The sequence below is a fragment of the Xyrauchen texanus genome, chromosome 46 (genome assembly GCF_025860055.1).
Source record: "Xyrauchen texanus isolate HMW12.3.18 chromosome 46, RBS_HiC_50CHRs, whole genome shotgun sequence".
In the NCBI taxonomy this organism is placed as follows: Eukaryota; Metazoa; Chordata; class Actinopteri; order Cypriniformes; family Catostomidae; genus Xyrauchen; species Xyrauchen texanus.
Genome location: NC_068321.1, coordinates 148,231 through 168,427, shown reverse-complemented (window position 1 = coordinate 168,427; position 20,197 = coordinate 148,231). Strand labels below are relative to the sequence as shown.

The 20,197-nt window shown below is 38.1% G+C and overlaps 1 protein-coding gene across 3 annotated transcripts in view; it reads right to left on the bottom strand.

The window, feature by feature from the left end:
* Window positions 1-423: 423 nt before the first annotated feature.
* Window positions 424-20,197, bottom strand: part of LOC127637919 (NEDD4-like E3 ubiquitin-protein ligase WWP2) — an 86,920-nt gene continuing 67,146 nt past the window's right edge. For 2 of the 3 annotated variants that reach the window (XM_052119169.1, XM_052119170.1), the window contains exons 11-24: window positions 17,642-17,696; window positions 15,724-15,805; window positions 14,522-14,650; window positions 13,729-13,807; window positions 13,567-13,638; window positions 9,841-9,933; window positions 8,298-8,453; window positions 5,067-5,200; window positions 4,843-4,983; window positions 4,377-4,497; window positions 2,024-2,128; window positions 1,841-1,937; window positions 1,258-1,330; window positions 424-1,168 (exon numbers count right to left, since the gene is read on the bottom strand). In XM_052119169.1, the coding sequence (XP_051975129.1) occupies window positions 1,069-1,168; window positions 1,258-1,330; window positions 1,841-1,937; window positions 2,024-2,128; window positions 4,377-4,497; window positions 4,843-4,983; window positions 5,067-5,200; window positions 8,298-8,453; window positions 9,841-9,933; window positions 13,567-13,638; window positions 13,729-13,807; window positions 14,522-14,650; window positions 15,724-15,805; window positions 17,642-17,696 (1,437 nt within the window). In that variant the 3' untranslated portion in view covers window positions 424-1,068. Of the gene's footprint in view, window positions 1,169-1,257; window positions 1,331-1,840; window positions 1,938-2,023; window positions 2,129-4,376; window positions 4,498-4,842; window positions 4,984-5,066; window positions 5,201-8,297; window positions 8,454-9,840; window positions 9,934-13,566; window positions 13,639-13,728; window positions 13,808-14,521; window positions 14,651-15,723; window positions 15,806-17,641; window positions 17,697-17,863; window positions 18,024-20,197 lie in introns of those variants that run through there. The other variant, XM_052119171.1, reaches the window with a different exon arrangement.

Sequence of the window (20,197 nt, the reverse complement as noted above, 5' to 3'; positions counted from 1 at the left end):
GAGCGCAACTAGTTCTTGAACTACTCTGAGAACTACGCCCACTGGAACGCGACATGATATTGTAAAAAAAAATAAAAATAAAAATATTATTTTAACCATGTCGATTGCTTATTTCACCACCCTATGTGAACCTGACAGGAGGAGATATATTGAGAAGTTACATTTTATTGTCAGGATCCCACAATTTACCCACTCTTCCTGCTGATGCTTCATGTCTTATTGCCTGTATCCACTTTTGTCTCCTTAAAGGCTGGCTTTTAGGGTTCGGAAGCTTATCAAAATGTATTTCTGGGTTTTGTTAGCTTGTTTGCTGTACACCTTTTCACACAGCAGCTTTTAGGCATTTTTCTGTCTCTGCCTCTCGCAATGCAAAGTCAATGGAGACGGTTGGATTGTCCCCCCCCCCCCAACCCCCCCCCCCGGTGGGCGTGGTCTTCAGATTATGACGCATTGTGCTCTGTCTCTATTCCATCACTGGAGTTTATTTAAACTATGTACACCTTAAAATGGCTCGTCACAAAGTAAAAATAAATTCACTTCTGATCAACAAAAACAATTATTTTCTCTCTCATTTGTCTCATGTACACATACTGATATGATGCATTGATCTCTGTTTACATCTGCAAACGAACATAATAGTTTCATGATGATTATTGTTTTTGAGTGTGCAAATGGGAGTTTGAGTCTCCTCACATCACAGTAAAAACAGGCCCATTTTAAATAACACAGTTCAGGGAATTCATTTGAATTGCAGTGAAAATATAAGCAATTACATTTAATGCTTTATCATTTGCATTGTTTAGTCTGCATAGAAATGTATGTTGAAATTTGAACTGTAAATTTAGATGTATTATTTCCTGAAATGCCTAAATAAAAAATAATATTTGAACTACTCATAGGATCATATCATAAATCGGCCGTTGGTCCATCGGTAACCCCGAACTGTTAAACTGTATTTCAATTGCTGTTCTCTTCAGTAGTTCATCAGTTCAGTCCACATGAGTGGTATTAATGTAATGCCAAGTCAAAGAATCTGTGATGTTGTTTAAATGATCATCTTGGTCCTGATCACTCTTGTCCAAATCCCTCCGTTTCCTCGATAGCAAAAAGAAGTTTCTCTCGCAGTTGCTCTAGGTTCTTGTAAGGTGGCAAATCCAGTCGATTGAAGCTATAAGGGATAAAAGGCAGAAGGAATATTTAAGTAACTTCTAAGAAAAGTTATTTTGTGCCGTCATCTGATGAAAAAATATTCCTCACCATGTGTGACTTCTAGGCAGCCACGTCTCCTTCCCCACTTTGTCTATGCAGAACTTTTGTGGCCCGTTACTTCCTTAAAAATGTAAAAAAGAAATAAATACTTAAAAACAATAAAAAGGAAACTTTATACTATACAGCACTCTCAAACAATGAATGATTAGAGCCATTTACATTTCTAAATGTTGATAGTGTACAATGTGGACAAACATCAGATTATTTATTTATTTATATACATTGTTTGTGTTTTTTTAATTTTTGGAGGTTTTTATATAGTTATATGTTGTTCTTCCCCAACTACGTCAGCATAGGAAAGAAAACAGCACTTGTCTTTAACTATTAAGAATTAAAGTCCTTTTATATTGTTACAGACAATGATGTTACCAATAGAACAAAAAACATTTTCACGAATTAATATGTTCATTAACGGCAAAACCCCTAAATAATCAATACCACAGAGAAAAAGCAGGTCAAAAGTTCTTCATATCTTGATATAACACAGTTATTATAAACTGATGTATTTATCTCTCGTGTCTGCAGTTTATAGACAATGTAACTGTACCAGGAAAGCATAAATCATACCCACCTATAAGTTCAGCAAAACCCCCAACCGGCAGTCGACACGTTCCTGTGACAAACTGAAGCAGGCGAATTCTCTTTTCATTGTCCATTTCCTTCACGACCTATGTCACACATGATGATACATAATAAGAGAGGGTAGATATGAAGATATCACACAAACACACATGTGCTTGAGTGTAGAAATTACCTGCCAGAACCAGTGGATCTGTTTGCTGTTTTTGGTGTAATGCCGATATATGGTGTTCTTCTGCCAATCATTCAGATCGATCTCCTGCATCCCGCACAACATCAACTGCAGAAGAACCAATCACACACCATTATACACAACATATATTCTGACCATACACAACACACTGCTCCTTAAACGGGACCTAACATCAAATTGAGTGATTCTTTCAATAGAAACCCGTCCCCAAGAAAGAAAATGCTTTAGTTATCACACTAGATTTAAAATAGCAAGGGTGCTGACTAGAACAAAGAAATATGATCATATTAGCCCCATTTTATCATCGTTACATTGGCTACCTGTTAAATTTCTTATTAATTGTAAAATTCTGTTAACAAGCTTTGAATGGTCTAGCTCCGCAGTACTTCAGTGATCTTCTACCATGCTATATTCCATCACGGTCATTACGATCACTAAATTCTGGCCTGTTAATAGTTCCTAGAATATCAAAATCCACTAAAGGAGGTAGATCCTTTTCATATTTGGCTCCTAAACTATGGAATAGTCTCCCTAACACTGTTCGAGATGCAGACACACTCCCTCAGTTTAAGTCTAGATTAAAGACTCATCTATTTAGCCAGACATACACCTAATTTATCCTCCAACCCACAATTAGGCTGCTTTAGTTGGGTCTGCTGGAACCAGAAACATTTATCTCTATAATTCAGCAAACATTGTATGGCATCTCCGCTGACATTATTCTGTTTGATTCTATGTCTCAACTTCGATATTCATATCCCGAGATTATCAGATCCACATCCATTCCTGCTTAGTGTCGGACTCCACTGCCATGTGTCGCTGTGTGATGATGACTAAATACAGCCAGTGCCAGCCAAACATCACTTCAGTCTATTATGATGGGCTTCAGAGGATGAACTAATGCCAACTCCAACCAAAAGACATGGGATACTTCATATGCCATTGTCTGAACCTTGGACTTAGAATGGACCTCACCGAATCTCACCGAAATGACCTGCTGGTTGAACTACGATGCACCTCACTGATCTCGGCCTGCATCACCTCGGTCTATTGATGGACTACACTCTTGAAATGGAATGCATAGACCATCAATAAACTGCCAACAAAAGCCTTCATCAGCCAATTAACAAGGACAATTGCATCTATGTGAACTTCTACAGTTAATCCAGGATGGACTTCAAAGACATTGGTCATTAATCTTACAGTTCATACAAAATCCATATTTAAACACTAACCCTTAACACTTAATTAGTTTAATAATTTTAAACCATGATTTTAACTATACACAAGTAATATTGACATTATATTAATGATGTTAGCCCGAGGGGAACTGGCCCCCACAGTGAGTCTGGTTTCTCCCAAGATTATTTTTCTTCATTAATCCACATCTTATGGAGTTTTGTGTTCCTGCCACAGTCGCCTTCAGCTTGCTCACTGGGGTTATTAATACAATTATTATTTAATTAATTATTTGATACACAATTTACAATCATATTTCATCAAACTACACAATGATGACTATAAAACTATAGATATTACAGTTTCATTTTCTGTAATGCTGCTTTGAAACGATGTGTGTTGTGAAAAGCGCTATACAAATAACAATGGCGACTTTTAAAGGATAGATTGAAATAGCTTATTACTTTTTCATTGTGTCTCTTTAACAATCGTTTCCTAATTTTTATGAGTGTTATAGAGAATTTCACTATTCTCTGTCCTCTACCCAGACTTTTTAACTTCTCTATAATAAATGTACTGTACAAAAAGTGTTAATTCTACTTTGCAATTTCTAATGCGAATTTATAAAAATCACATTTCCAAATGAATTAGCTATTTATGTGAACAATCTGTTCTTTAATGATAACAAAGAATTGCTGAGAATCTTATTTGTATAAATTCAAAGTTAATTAACTGTTAGCTAACAGTTCTGTTACAACCTTTTCTCCAAAAACGGAGAATATATCATTACCATCACCCACACTATCACACATTATAGTAACATCCACTTGAGGGTTTATTAAGGCCATTATCAGATTCTTTATTACAGGACTTGGTGATAAGCAAACAGATGAAACATAGTTAGGAGGAGGTACATTTTTCAAGATCAAAAGTCCCTTAAATAGAAGAATTACAGAAGGGTGCCAAGGGTGACTTGGCCTGATTTACCATGTAGTCCAAACACAGTTATTTAAAGCTGTTTATTCAGTGATGTCACTGATGCTTTGTGTCTTTGTATAGATGAGAGTTATTTTCTACTGTTAAGTGTTTATAAATGTAGCATGTCACGTCCTTGTTAGGAGATATTTTTGATTGCTAAAAATACAACAACACCCACCTCCAACTCTTTCTCATCAAAATACCGCAGCCACTCCAATGGTACGACCTCATTAAAGCCATCCAGGAAAGCCTTTGTTTGCTCCTCCACGCCCCGTGTGAACCGCCAATCAGTAAGCAGACTGCAGGAGAAACAGGCAATGAGTTTAAATGACCACTCTCAATATAGAAGAAAATCTCCTAGCTTTACATCTTAAATTTAGTTCATTTGGGATTAGAAGACTGAATATAGTGCATGAGTCATATGGACAACATTAACAATAGTTCTATGGTGAGTTTTTTTGTTATTTGGAGTTTAATAACTGTTGACACTATTCATTTTTATTTTATGGAAAAGAGTGGGAGGATATTCTTTTTGAAACGACATGAGGGTGAGTAAATAGTGACAGAGTTTTCATGTGACAACCCATTAAATGGCCAATAAAATAGTCACTAATATAACTTATGTGAGGATGGGGCTGAAGTACCTGATATACTCCTCTTTATTGTCCTGAGTGACCAGCTCATTTTCTCCATCGTTCTTCAGCTGGTGTGTCGTAACTTTACCCAGAATCTCCATGTCTTGAGCAAAGTACAGCTCTACACCACATTCTTCCAGATCATTCTCTCTGTGAACATCAGGGTGAATATAATGATTGTTGCAGTATTGAGTCGTATTGTCAGTATCGAGTGCTGCAGAATTGATACTTACTTGACCCACATGATGGAATTGTAATACTCAGGGTCAATGGACTCCAAGTCTTTCAGGGTGGGTTTCTTGTTGAGCATGCGCTTGTAGAAGGGTAGAGTGAAGCCAGTGTCAATAAACTTCCCATGATACAGTGCCTGCAGAAACAATTACATGTCAAAGGTCATAAAAATATAAACACTGAACTACATCATCAAACATTCCTGTGAGCCAAATGAACGCAGTTTAGCTTTGGTCTGTGGTTCTGTAAATTCTCTTTCACCATATATATATAGATTTAAGAAACACACACTGCAGACTGATGTTGCTCTAAAGGGGCAGCAGACTGTTTAACGTAATAGCACAGAACTCTGGGAATGATCTCCAAAAACATCACAGATGCCCTCAGACGAACAGTCTGTTCAAAGCGGACACAGAACAGCAGAGAAAGAGCTGTGAATGAATGTGTACACTCAGGATAGAGAAGCTCTATGATGCATGTTTGAGAATGTTAAAGAATTAGTTCACCAAACAATAGAAATTCTGTCATTATTTACTCATCCTTTTGTCACTCCAAACTTGTAAATTGAGAACAAATTTGGAAGTATCTTTAAATGTGGCTGTCAAGCTCCAAAAAGTAGAAAAAAGGAAACACCATAAAAGCACAATAAATGCAGACCATATCAGCTATATTCCAAGTCTTTTGAAGTCATACGATAGCTGTGTGGGGAAAAGAATGAAATTGAAGTCATTCTTCAAGACGTTATTGATAATAGTTGCCTCCACTGAAGCTCTACAATTTCATTGTATTTCACGTTCAGATTCAGAAGGGTGCGTTGAGCCTGGTTTGATGTCAGTTTGAATATGCAGAATGGAGATTTGAGAGCTGCAGTGAATGAAAAGATAATCAGTGAATAGCAAAACAATGTATTGTATGACTTCAGAAGACTTGGAATGTAACACACAGGTCATTTGGACCACTTCTTTGATACTTTTATGGTGCTTTTTAGATCTTAAACACTTGTGGACATTATGATCAGAATCAGAATGAGCTTTATTGCCAAGTGTTCTCACGTACACAAGGAATTTGTTTTGGTGATACTAGAAAAAAGCACACAGAACATTACATTGAGACAGAATATAAAACAAAGAGTATAAATAGACATACAAACAATATGACATAATTTAGAATGGCATATGTACATGTGCAAGAGTTAATGTATGTACAGTTATTTAATTAAATATGTGAATTTAATTGTTCATGTGAAAAATGGTCTGAGGTTAAAAACTGTTCTTGTGCCTGAATGTCCTGGTCCTCAGTGCTCTGTAGCGATGGCCAGAGGGCAACAGTTAAAAGAGGAAGTGGGCAGGGTGTGTGGGGTCCAGAGTGATTCTACCTGCACATTTCTTCAATCCGGAGACGTACAGGTCTTGGAGGGTGGGCAGGGGGCAACAATATTCCTCTCAGCAGTCCTGCTGAGCAGTCCATTGTAGTTTCTCAATGACGGCCGCGTAGAACTGTGTAAGCAGCTCCTGTGGCAAACTCCCTCAACTGGCGAAGGAAGTACAACCTCTGCTGAGCCTTCTTCACAATGGAGTCTATGTGTCCATGTCATGATAGATGGTAGAGATGGGGGGGGGGGGTTGCGGAGGTACATCTCCTGTTGTCCACTATTATCTCCACTTTTTTGAGCGTGTTCGCCTCAAGGTTGTTGTGACCGCACCAGTTCAACCTCCCCATCTGTATGCAGACTCGTCAACATCACGAATGAGGCCAATGACTGTGGTGTCATCTGCAAACTTCAAGAGCTTGACAGAGGGGTCCTTTGCCGTGCAGTCATTTGTGTATAGGGAGAAGAGCAGTGGAGAGAGAAGCACCAGCGCTAATAGTGAGGGTCCTGGATGTGAGTTTCCCCAGTCTCACTAGCTGCTGCCTATCTGTCAGAAAGCTGGTGTTCCATCGACAGATTGGGGTGGGCACGGAGAGCTGGTTCAGTTTGGTTGAGAGAAGATCAGGCATGATGGTATTGAAGGCTGAACTCTAGTCCACAAATAGGATCCTTGCATAAGTTCCAAGTCTGTCAAGGTGTTGCAGGATATAATGCAGCACCATGTTAACAGCATCCACAGACCTGTTTGCTCAGTAAGCAAACTGAAGGGACTCTAGCAAGGGTCCAGTGATGTCCTTCAGGTAGGATAACCAGTCTCTCAAACGACTTCATGACCATAGACGTGAGAGCAACAGGTCTGTAGTCATTAAGTCCTGTGATTTTGTTTTTTTGGGGGACTGAATTGATGGTGGAGAGTTTGAAGTAGCAGGGAACTTCACACTGCTCCAGTGATCTATTGAGGATCTGTGTGAAGATGGGGGCCTTTAGGTGAGCGCAGACTTCCAGACCGGCAGGTGAAACACCATCTGGGCATGAAGCTTTCCTAGGAGGGGGGTTCCAGGAGGTGTTGGTGTGTTTAAAGTGAAGATCAGAGCGGGGGAGGGGAGGGGAGGGAGGGGTGTGAGATTGGGCTTTTCAAAACTGCAGTAAAACACATTCAGGCCACATTCAACAAATTAGGACAGCAAGTCTTCTTCAATGTTTTTACATCTTTACACAAACTTTTGTTGATGTAAAAGCATGTTTCACTGCCTCTCGTTTTCACTGATGATTCCGCAACACGATCCGTTCTAAATAGCTGGAAGCCCGGCAGTAGTAACACGCTGTCCGGGATGGGTTCATTCAGCAGGGTTTCCGTGAAACACAGAGCAGCGGAGTTTGTTTAAGTGAGCAGAAGCAGTATGTCCCGTTTTGTTGGTGAGGGAGCAGACATTCGCCAGATGAATACTTGGCAGCAGAGTCCTAAAGCCATGTTGACGAAGAGCGCCGGCTGGCTTCCCTCGCTTGCATCTCTTGGAGCACTTGTAGAACACTATGTGATGTCTAATAAAACGCATGTATAATCAAACACCGGCAAAAAATTATCAGGTATGCTCTGCCGAATATTCAACAGTTCATCCCTGGTGAAACTGAAGGGAAGAGTGACAAAAACATGACAAACAAACAAAAGTAGCAAAAACGCTAGAGAGCTCCACACCGAAACTTGGTATAATGTATCTGTTGTCGTATTGAAAAGACAGTTTGAAAGATGTTTGAAAACAATGTTTTTTTGCCCCAATTCCATTCAGTGGCACCAGTAACACAGCAATTACACACTTTTTGAGTATAACAGGTTCAAGTAGTAAAACTACTCAAATGTTCTCACCATGGCAATGAAGCGTCCAATGAAGCGGAAGTATGTGAGGTGGTCAGGGTTGATGGATGAGGCGGGGTTTATCTGTAGACAGTAGTTGTTTTTACCAGCGTACTCAAACAAACAGTACATAGGGTTCAACACCTCATGAGAGAGCAAAAAAAACCACTCCCTACAGACAGAGAGAGAGAGAGAGACAGAGAAAGAGAAAGAAAGACAGACATACATACCAGACAGACAGACAGACAGAAAGAATTGAGGCAGAGTGGAAACAAGAAAAACAATGTCAGTACCTCATCATTATAATAGAAGTTAAAGACAACAATAAACTGAACAGAGAGACTCAAAGGATTCCTTTACAGACACATAAGGAAAAAACACTTAATCCTCAATGTAGGCATGTTGCCAAATTAAGTAAAAATCTAAACTATTCTTAGAAACATTATTTGTTAACTAACTAACTATTAGCTACATTTGTAATCGACATCTTCAGGAAAGGAGAGTATTTAAATGGTTTTAGCTTGAATAGTAAATTAATTTCTAAAAAGACACCTGCCAGACAAAACATTTCACCTTAAAAAAAAATAACAAAAATAATTGAAACATCATTGTAATAAACAATATCAATTTCAGAAGCATTTTCTCTGCAAAAAAAACAAAAAACAAAAAAAAACAAAAAAAAAGACAGACAAAATCCATTACTGGGAAATAATATATACTTTACATGTTCACAGAAATCACATTAATCTAATAAAACACTGAAAACCAAGAACATAAAATGAATTGTAAAATGCTTAATAATCATCTTTTTGTGGCATATAAAACAGTAAAATATATAGATATGGAATTTTTTTTATTTTTATAAGCATTCGATATGGCTTATACAGTATGTGTGATGATGTAAACATCTGGCATTCATTTATTATTCAGATTTATATCACACCCTATTTAACAATACTCACTGAATACATAGATTAAATGAATCAATTAAACACTCAGTATTTATGCTTCATGATAAAATGATTACCTGGTGTAAATTGTCCTGTTGCAATGAGAATGAGATAAAATCCCTTCAAATTTACCATTTAGTTTTGCTAAGTTGTAATAAAGGAATGAAGGTGTGACAAAGCAATGAAGATGGGAATGAAAATGTAGACAGATTCACCACCACACACAAACACACAGCAAATTATAACCACACGAACAGAACCCAGCCATTGACCTTTGACCACAGGGTGTTTGGAGAGAAGGTGAAGGGGCAAACAGAGAACATGATTGGGGGTTTGGGGTGAGGGTGGGGGGCTTGTGACACCACAGGACGACGCAGACACCCCCACACATCCCGTCCGTGGTTCTACCCTGTGGTAGAACAGCATGACGTAACCTACCATAGGGTAAAACCACTGACGCAACGCAGGAGACACACAGACACAGAGTGACGAGTATGAGGAGCTCCAGACACCAAACGAGCAGAAATACACCAACACCTCCCAGAAACAAGAAACTTTCTGTGACTGATATTAGCATGACAGACGATACAGGCATTCAGTAACACTTGCCTGGCAATGCCTCCATAATCTAGCCCCTCCTCTCCTCTCATGATGATGTACAGCCTCCGACGCAGATCATACGGCTTCATATTCATGATCTGACAGGAAACATGGTCATATTTCAGATTATTTTATAATCTACATTTAGCATGATTATGGAACTATATGTGATTGAATCTTTTAAAAATGATGAAAAAAGTAACAAAAAAGGAAAAGAAAAGAACCTTCAAAAGCACCCTTTCACCTTCAGATACTGTTGTTCAGATGTTTAAAGCAATTCAATAATACCTCATTTCATTTAATAAACGTAAAAACGACATAACTATAGCTGACACTCTGAACTGTATAAAGCTTTGGTGGGAAATATTTGCATATGAACTATCACAGCTTTCTAAATCACACAAAACAGTCACCGCTAGATAACACATTTAGAAAAGTATTTGACCAGTAATATACACTCTTTAATAGGTACACCTAATAATTTTTGCAATTATCTAATACGCCAGTGTGGCAGCAGTGCAATGCATAAAATCATGCAGATACAGGTCAGGCTTCAGTTAATGTTCACATCAACCATCAGAATGGGGAAAAAAGTGATCTTAGTGTATTTCTGTAACTGCGGACTTCCTGGTATTTTCACGCACAACAGTCTCTAGAGCAGAGATTCGAACGGAAGAACAATTCAATCTTTGTGCTAGTTATCTGACACCTGGCTAAGTGATTGTGTAAGCATATGTCTATAGAGGCTTGGTGTGAATGGCCCTTTAATGTACAGTGTTAAATAAACAGTTACATATGAACAAGCATAAAGACGGCTAGAATTTATACCCTTAACCTATATTTATACACACACATACACATATATATATATATATATATATATATATATATATATATATATATATATATATATATATGAGACAAAACATCATGACCACCAGCCTAATATGCTGTTAGTCCTCTACATGCCACCAAAACAGCGCCATCCTGCTGAGGCATGGACTCTGCAAGACCCCCGAAGGTGTTCTGTGGTATCTGGCACCAAGACATAAGCAGCAGATATTTAAAGCCCTGTAAGTTGTGAGGTGGAGCTGCCATGGATTGGACTTGTTGGTCCAGCACATCCCATAGATGCTCAATCGAGGACAGGGCAACACCTTGAAGTCTTCATTATGCTCCTCAAACCATTCCCAAACAATGTGTGAAGTGTGGCAGGGCGTTCCTTCTGAAAGAGGCCAATGCCATCAGGGAATGACATTGCCATGAAGGGGTGTACCTGGACTGCAATGATGTTTAGGTAGGTGGCACGTTAAACTGATGTCCGCATGAATGGCTGGACACAGGGTTTACCAGCAGGACACTGCCCAGAGCATCATACTCCCTCCACCAGCCTGTTGTCTTCCCACAGTGCATCCTGGTGCCATCATTCCCCAAGTAAACGGCACACACAGTCATCCACGTGATGTAAAAGAAAATTGGACTCATCGGGCAAGGCGATCTTCTTCCACGGCTTCAAGGTCCAGCTCTGACTCTCGCATGCCCATTGTAGGCACTTACAATGGTGGACAGGGGTCATCATGGGCACTCTGACCATGGCTACCAGCCCCATATGCATCAGGGTGCGATGCACGCTGTGTTGTGACATATTCCTCCCGAAACCATCATTACAATTTTCTGTGACCTGTGCCACAGTAGACCTTCTGTTGGTTCAAACCAGATGGGATGGCCTTTATTGCCCTTGCGCATCGATGAGTCTTTAGCACCCAACACCCTGTCGCCGGATTGTGGTTTGTCCCTCCTCGGACCACTGTCAGTAGGTTCTCACCACTACTGACCAGGAGCGCCACACAAGCCTTGCCGTTTCAGAGATGGTCTGACCCAGTCGTCTGGCCATAACAATTTAGACCTTGTCAAAGTCGCTCAGGTCTTTACTCCTGCTTATTTCTTCTGCATTCAACACATTGATTATGAGAACTGATTATACGCTTACCATCTACCCAGAACTTGACATGGGGCCTTGTTAGGAGATAATTGAAGTCATTCGCTTCACCTGTGAGTGGTCATTGTTTTGGCTCATCTGTGTATATATGCTGAATGTAAAAATATTCAAAGACAAATACTGGTCTTCTATCACTCAGCTTCAAAATGAACAGTTCATATTATCTCCTAATATTTATATCAAAGGCCACACGACTGATGAACCCTGAAATATTGTATTTATTTTTGGCAGAAGATCCCACATACCCCACTACTTTGGCAGTCTCTGGGACCCCAATGTACTTATACTTGCCCAGTTAAGAAGATACTTTTTTTGACTATTTATTATTTTTTTCTTCTTCTTCTTCTTCTTCTTCTGTTACAAAGTACTATTTCTGCCAACCTGGAAATGTTTTATAACTTCCCCCCAAAAATCAAAACTTTTTGGATTATATCACAGCCATACAGCCGTACTGAATACTGACACAATGCAAGTTATTATTGTCCAGACCTTTGCTGGGAAGGAAATGTCGAGACCAGACCTCTTGGAATGTTAAAAGAATACCCCTGCTATAGAGTTTACTCGGAATTGTGCCAAAACCAAAAAACATCCAGTGAGTGGCAGTTCTGCAGATGGAATCGCCTTGTTGATGAGAGAGGTCAACAGAGAATGGCCCAACTGGTTCAAGTTGACAAAGTCTACGATAACTCAGATAACCACTCTGTAGATTTGTGGTGAGAAGAATATCATCTCAGAATGCACAACATGTACAACCTTGAGCCGAATGGGCTAAAACAGCAGAAGACCACGTCGGGTTCCACTACTGTCAGCCAAGAACAGAAAACTGAGGGTGCAATGGTGATCTGAGATGCTATTCTGCTGTACAGCAAATTCTTATGCCTGGGACAGGCAGCGTGCATAATGAACAAGCGAACACAGCTTTACACAATCAGTTTCTGTGGTAGGATGTGCAGTCGAGTCGAAATGAATATACAGTATGCCGTAGTTCTAAATAGTCAAACTATTTATTAATCTTTACTTTGTAATAAATGATTGTTCATATACTTTGTGCGTTGAATTGTGCTTTTAGACAGTAAGTGGATGTTCTGTATTCAAACACAGCGGTGAAATTGCCCAGTGTTGCAATTTTGGAACCTTATCCCTAATTTCATCATAATTTTATATAAATAGTGGCTTTATAAAAAAATTTTGTTATAATTAATATCAATGCCTGGGTCTCTGAGGGTTAATTTGAAGTTTATTTTGCATAAGGTTTGTGATTTTTTTCAACCATGTATACAAAATTTGGCATGACTAAATACAGCTCAAAAATGTTTTCACTCTTTTCTTATAATAAACATTAAATAAACATGCAAATTAAATAATAATAAAAAAAATAATTTAAATGAGCAATAAGGTTGCAGAGTTGCTGATTTAGCCTAATTAAAGCTAGTTTGTTTGCAAGTTATTGGTAAATACAGTATTTCCCCAAAAATGTAAGAAAATATTTGTTAGATCATTTTACTTAACATAGAGAATAAGTGAAAATAATGAGAAAATAATGTAGAAAGGGTCAAAATGTCACCTCATATATTAAATTTATGTCACAGTTTTTTAACATGGCACACAGTTCAATATTATGTTGTTGGTAATTAAAAGTTAATTATTACTTTTTTTAAATTCATGTCAATTATGTCAAAATTATGACACATCGTACATGTAGTGTAAATGCTCATGTGAAGCACCTACTCACCTGCTGAAATGAGTCTTCAAACAGAGTCTGTCGAGAAACAGAGATCTTCACATGACTGGGCAGAGCGTTCGACTGCGTACAGACACAAACAGATTTAGCTACCGATTAATCATGAGAAAATGCTGTTAAAGAATGAGAATGCGAGCGATTCGCTTGACTCACATGACACAAGAAGCGAAACTGGTGATATTTCCACCTGAAGCTCCGGTCGTATGCGCCTGGAGAGCCGCACTGCCGTGAACTGCACAGGAAGAGCCAGAAAATAAAAAGCTTGAGAACATCATGATGTCATTTACTACATGAGCTAAAGATACTGGTATGAACATTACCCTTGAAAACCAAACAGACGCAGTGAATGTCACACTGAATGTAATGAATGGCAGAATACAGTCAGAGATTATGTATTTTCCATAAACAGGTGAAAATAACATGTTAAAGAGTTTAAAAAGGTATGTAGAAAAGACAGAAGTTAAAGTGAGCCCAGCTGAGCATTTACATCAGAGACAGTATAAGGCGGGTACATGTTATTTTTCAAGTTGTTCTGTTCAGCTGCACAGCGGTGTTAATAAAAGCTGACTCATTTCACTTTATTGAAGAGATTTATGTGCATGTCCTGTATATCTGTACCATTCATCAGATAAACAGACTGCAAACTAAAGAGAGTGCAAATCTGAGCGATGAGAAACATATTTGAGACAACAAAAAGATGAATGAAAGAACAAAATAGGATATCGGGAGAAACAAAGAGACAAAAAAATTCCACTTATCTATCTGTCTGTCTGTCTGTCTGTCTATCTATCTGTCTGTCTGTCTGTATGTCTGTCTATCTATCTATCTATCTGTCTGTCTGTCTGTCTATCTGTCTGTCTGTCTGTCTGTCTGTCTCTGTCGCAGTGTAAACCTTAATTCCATATTCCAAGTATTTGATCTAAGTTAGAGCGTGTGTGATGTTTACCCTGACTCAAAGCCTGGTCGAGGGTCTTTAAAGGTGGTGGTGCGAGAATTGTGGTCCACAAAGTATCGCACCCCCTCTGCAGTGTACTTCATCTCCCAGCCGGGTGGCAGGGGCGGCTCCTGAATCATCCTGCAACAGGAGGAGTGAGTAAGAGCAGCACACCCTGCTGGATGCTACACACATATCACCTGAACTGAGCTGAGCGTTATTGAACATGACCTGATAGCATATAACTATCTGTAAAATCTACAACACAATGAGAAAATGCAAAAACAAACATGAAAAAATAAATAAATAAAAATGATTTGCATATTAAGTGAATGAGATTGTTTATAACATGTTAATTTGGTTGTCTATAGCAATCTTTAAGTGTACATCAAGTAATCTATTAGAAATATCAATCTCTTTCTATCTTCTTAAGCAGCTCCAGTGTTGGGGAGTAGCTATCTATACACAGCGGCACTACTAAGGTTACTACATTTGAAATCAGTAGCACGGCAGATTTTTGACTTAAAAGTTTTGATTTAAAGTCTGGTCCATATTGCAGATTAAGCCAAGTGCACAATACAAGACTTAAGTTCATCTGCCTGTACACATTGAAGACTCACTAAACAGTTTTTGCCTGTGGCATTTCAGCGCAAAACCTGCATCTTTCCCTCTAACATCAGCAGTCTACTTTAAGCAGGCACAGTCTTGAGTGTTCAAATGCAGTCACTGTCATTCCTTTCTGTGAACACACCTTTTATTATAAACATTAGGCTCATTGTAGATTGATCTTATTCACACAACTCTGTGCTATTTGTGCGATTGACATAGCGAGAAAATGGCTATAATCGCCAGAGAAAAGCATGCGGTAAACTGAATTTTATTTGAAAGAGACGCTTGTATACATTTTCTATTGATCATGGCAGCGGTAATTCATCAAATAATGATGAAATGATGTTGAAGAGTATTATAACTTAACTTTCTCATCCGGTGTGCGACCGCTTTAGTTTATGTGTTCCAGTTAAATGACAGCTACTTAGCTACTTTTTTTTTAACAGCTTTTGATAATTCCTCAAAATGATCGCTTGAATTAAGTTTAACAAATGTTTGAGTAGCGTACTGTTACTTTGCCAAGACAGACACTATTTAACATACATGCTACACTGGAATCTGTGGATTATGTGCTATGGGCTGTATGTGTCATGTGACTGTATTACCCTTGGGTTCGAGGGTCCTCCCACTGCGTAGTTCGAGTGTTGTGATTGACGTAGTACACTCTGCCATTGTCCTGACGTTTCTCTAAGGGAAGAAGACACATTTACTTAGTACATGAAAGATATGTCATTTTACAGAAAACAGCTGCATGAACATTCTTCAACAATTCATTTTTTTGGCGTTATGTGGGAGAGTAAATGAGAGTGAAAAATTGTTTTGACTTATTCCTTGAAATCTTCTATCTTTCAATATGTAATGTAGAATTATCACCTTTTGTTCTACCTACAGACTGACGGTAAGAGTCTGTAAAATGTGCCATGTTGGTGTGGTATCTCAATAGTACACGCTCTAAAATACCTTCCTACAATTCACTGCAGGTTTTTGACTGGGTTTAACTGAAAGAGTGAGAAAACAATGAGAATTTCAGGACAAATGCTGATACACATGAAACAACCTGAAGGATTGAAAGCGCCAAAAAGACGAGAAAATCTGCTGGCTCTTGAAAAACCATTCATATGTCATGGGTAAGCAGTGTGGTTGTGTGTTTGGTCCCCTCACCCCCTCAATCTCTATATTGAGCGTGTGGTTGAGCTCTCTGTCTCACATCTTGTTCTGATTAAGAGTGGTTTGTGCAGCACACAGTAGCCCCACATTACAGCGCTCAGCACTGCTCTCTTCTGCTGCTTCCTCTTTAACCCTCTGGCCTCCACCACACCACCACAGCTCTCCTTCTACATGTTATATTCCAGCTCTTTTGCTCAAAAAAACGGCGACTTTTGAACCCAATTAAAGAAAAATAAACAAATCAACTCAAGGAAAAATCATTGGTTTGTTTATTTCTCTCTATGGGAGTAGAAGAATTACCTTTCCGTTCGAGCCTAGTTGTACATTATCTTACGATTTCACCCATCTTGTACAAATTATTCAGAGTTGTCATGAGATTGTGTTGAAGAAACTGAATAACTCTGTTTAAGGAAGTGTTTAAATGGGGCTTTTTAAATGTCAAGTCGTTTAAACAAAGATTTTTTACTACAATCCAAGACTTTATGATCTAAATATTAGTGCCTACGAGAGAAAAAAAGTGAATACTATGTGTCTCGAAGAACTCTATGAATGAATGAGTTCCTAAAACTGGCGCACACGCACACATGCGCGCGCTCGCTCACACACACACTAAAGATTCTCCAGTTACACTTTCTGGATATTGTTTTTTTTTTCTTCCAACGATACGAATACAATTTTGTTTTTTAAACATTTATGTAATGGCATTGTTGGATGCTATTTTAAGAGACTCACTAAGACATAAGAGTTTGTTTGTTACAGTAATTTTACAATAGGTAAGATGAGCTCTAGATGAGCCACATAAAGAGTGGTAAAATCACTGTAACACATGGATTTAGAGGCTTATTGCTTTTATAAAATGGCCAAAAAACTATGATAAAAATATTCAATAAACACTTGAATCAATTAGTAATAATAATCAAAACAAACAATTCTTAATGCAAATAATATCGTTCATTATTTTAACTGTTGGCTATTTGCGTTTTCCAAGCAATGTGGCACATTAATACAGAATGTGGAGTCACAGGTGTTGGTTTATAGTCATTTTATAATGGCTTGAACGTGGCTCATCCAATCAGAATGGAGTCGGAACCAAGAAGAAAAATGTGAAAATCGGTGCTAAATATTGGTCAACCTACAGTAGCAATACATACCTGATCATCAATCTGTTTCTACCAGAAGTTAACTTCAAACTCGCAGTGATCACATGAGAAAACCTCATCTTTACTGCTTTGGCAAAAAATAGAAACTACACATTGTCCAAATTGACAACTGAAGTCACTTTTCTTGGAGTGTTGCCGTAGTTGCAGCGTTTTGCCTTTGTAGGGCAGTGAAGATAAAGTAAGAATGACGACTTACCCCAGCCTGGAGGAAGAGCGCCCAGCGGATCATTGTCAACCACAACTCCAGATGACTGCAAGTGAGAAACAGACTTTAGTTAGAAGAAGTGTACTATCTTACCTCCTATTCTATCAGACCTTTGGCACAACACTTTTTGGAAGCATAACCCACACATTGAAACTTCCAAACCAAACGACAGCAGAACCAGAAAAACGACAACTGCCAAGGGCATCAACCTACAGCAGTAACGCAGATGTTTCTGGAAGGTGTTGAACCCAACAGATCAGGGAGTTTGTGCCCAAGAGACTGACGGAGGTGTTCAAACCCCTCACCAGCACCATCCAAATATTACATGCATGCTACGGGCAGTAAAGGACACACACGGAGCCACACACACATGTAGTGTTCCAATGATCTCACTGGCTGTTGGAAAGCCCCACCCTTTATCCATAAAATCCCACCCACACCCCCGTGCTCTTCGAGCAGGGCTGTGAAAGTACGCAGGGAGGCGTGATGTCTGAGCATACTGAAGTGAACATTCATGGGATGCCCAGCAACCCCCACCCCCCCAACCCCCAACAAAAGCACCTTTATTCACTTGCTGCCGCCACCACTGCAGTTTACTCTGTGTACACGTGTGTGTGTGTGCTGCATGGAAATGTATTTGTACACCAAAAACATCCACCCAGTGTGTGCTTTAGGATGATTATGATTATATATGGAAGAGAAAAACAAACTCAGAGGACAACATTGAGAATTCATACACTGAATGTCATAGAGGATATTTAGCTAAAAATATGCTCTTTTTCTACAAGATAACATTACAATAGAATAGTTTATAAGAACCATATTACAGTTTATAGACATGCAAGTGTAGTTCCCCCTTTACAGATGTAATACGGGCTATATATGGGTGTTTCTTCAACTTCAGGCACTGAAGTCAGTAAAGTCAGTCGAAACATTTTTCACACTCTCAAAAGAACAAACATTTCTCTACTAACAATGCCCAACAATGTATGTTCAGGTATCACATGGTATTTTCAACATTTAATATTAATAAATCCTGATCATTCCTAGCATACTTTTTTTTTTTCAAATTCTGTTGTGTGGTGGAAATAAAACTAATGGACATGACATTCAATGTGTTTTTAATCAAATGTCTGACTCTTTGTATTGCCATGGCTAATGTCATAGCTAACATTTTATGCATCCTAAATACATACATTTAAATAATATTTTCACACTTTTTGCTTATTTGGCAAAATTACAGCTTGACTGGAAATGATGCCTGACTATATATGATGCCTATATTCTGCTAACAAAGTGATATTTATCTTGAATTCTCGGTTTTCTTCAACAATAATTTGGTTTTAACTTACTCTTGTTTTTTTGATTTTCTTAGTTTTAAACGTAATAATTTAAAATTTGTATTTTTAAAAAGATTTCTTTTCTTTTTTTAAATGTTGAAAAATCTGGGTCTGGAACAAGTAAAATCTATATCTTAAAAGCACCAAAAATAAACAATGATGGCCTTGTGAAACGTTTCCAATTCAGATTTATTGTGACCATCATATAACAAAAATTAATTTGTTTATTAAATGTTTGTTTTAATAAAAATCAACCTGGGGGACATGAATTTGCCCAATATTGAAGAAACACATACTGTATATAAAACTCTGAAATGACAATTTCTGTAATATTTTAGAGATGCGTTAATAAACTGCATTGTGCCACCTCAAAATCAATTATTTTATAAAAGTATTAAATGATTATATCCCACATGTTGGGATATGATTTTAGAAAAGTAACAGGGTTGACAAGTTTACACTTTAATTTGACATTGTGTGCTTAATGTTGTGAAGTTACAAGGTGATTCTTAGACAGAAGTTTCAATGCTGATATTTCCACAATCAATCAATCTATGTAATATTTATTTTTACCTGAGAAACTTGAAAATATTGTCTCAGAACTTCAATTCTAGCGTTTTCTTTATAGATATCTATGTTGTTGATGTCAAAGTGTAATTAGATGGCAAAGTGGATTTACAGGTTATAGAGTTGTCAAAAGTTATCATGAGTATTTTAAAGTGTTCAGGGTATGTCATAACAACTGGAAGCAGATCGGAGAGATTTTAAAGATCCTACCTTCATGCTGTGCTCATGAAACTCCAAGAGACAACACAAAGTCATTAAAAATATCTGTTTTTGTGTCATTCAGCAATCGTGTTAATGTTAAGGTGAGTAGAGTTTGTTTGAGTATTAAACTGGGATGAGGGAAGGGTGAAAATAAAAATGACTTGACAAACTTCCCTTTAAAGTAGGCACTGATGTTGCTATATTAGTGGATTACATAAAAAACAACAAAAATATCTCTTCTGGTTTATTTTTTTATTATGGTTTTTCAATTAAACACCTCTAGTTTGAATGGTGAACGTCTTCAATGTGGTGTCATCTTTCCATTGGGACTCTACACCGTCATTACATTCGTGTTTAAATGCCAACAAGTTTAAAGAAGTGCCTTTTGCATCCAAGCACTCTAAATAAGCTCATTTAAAACTGGCATCATACAGCAACG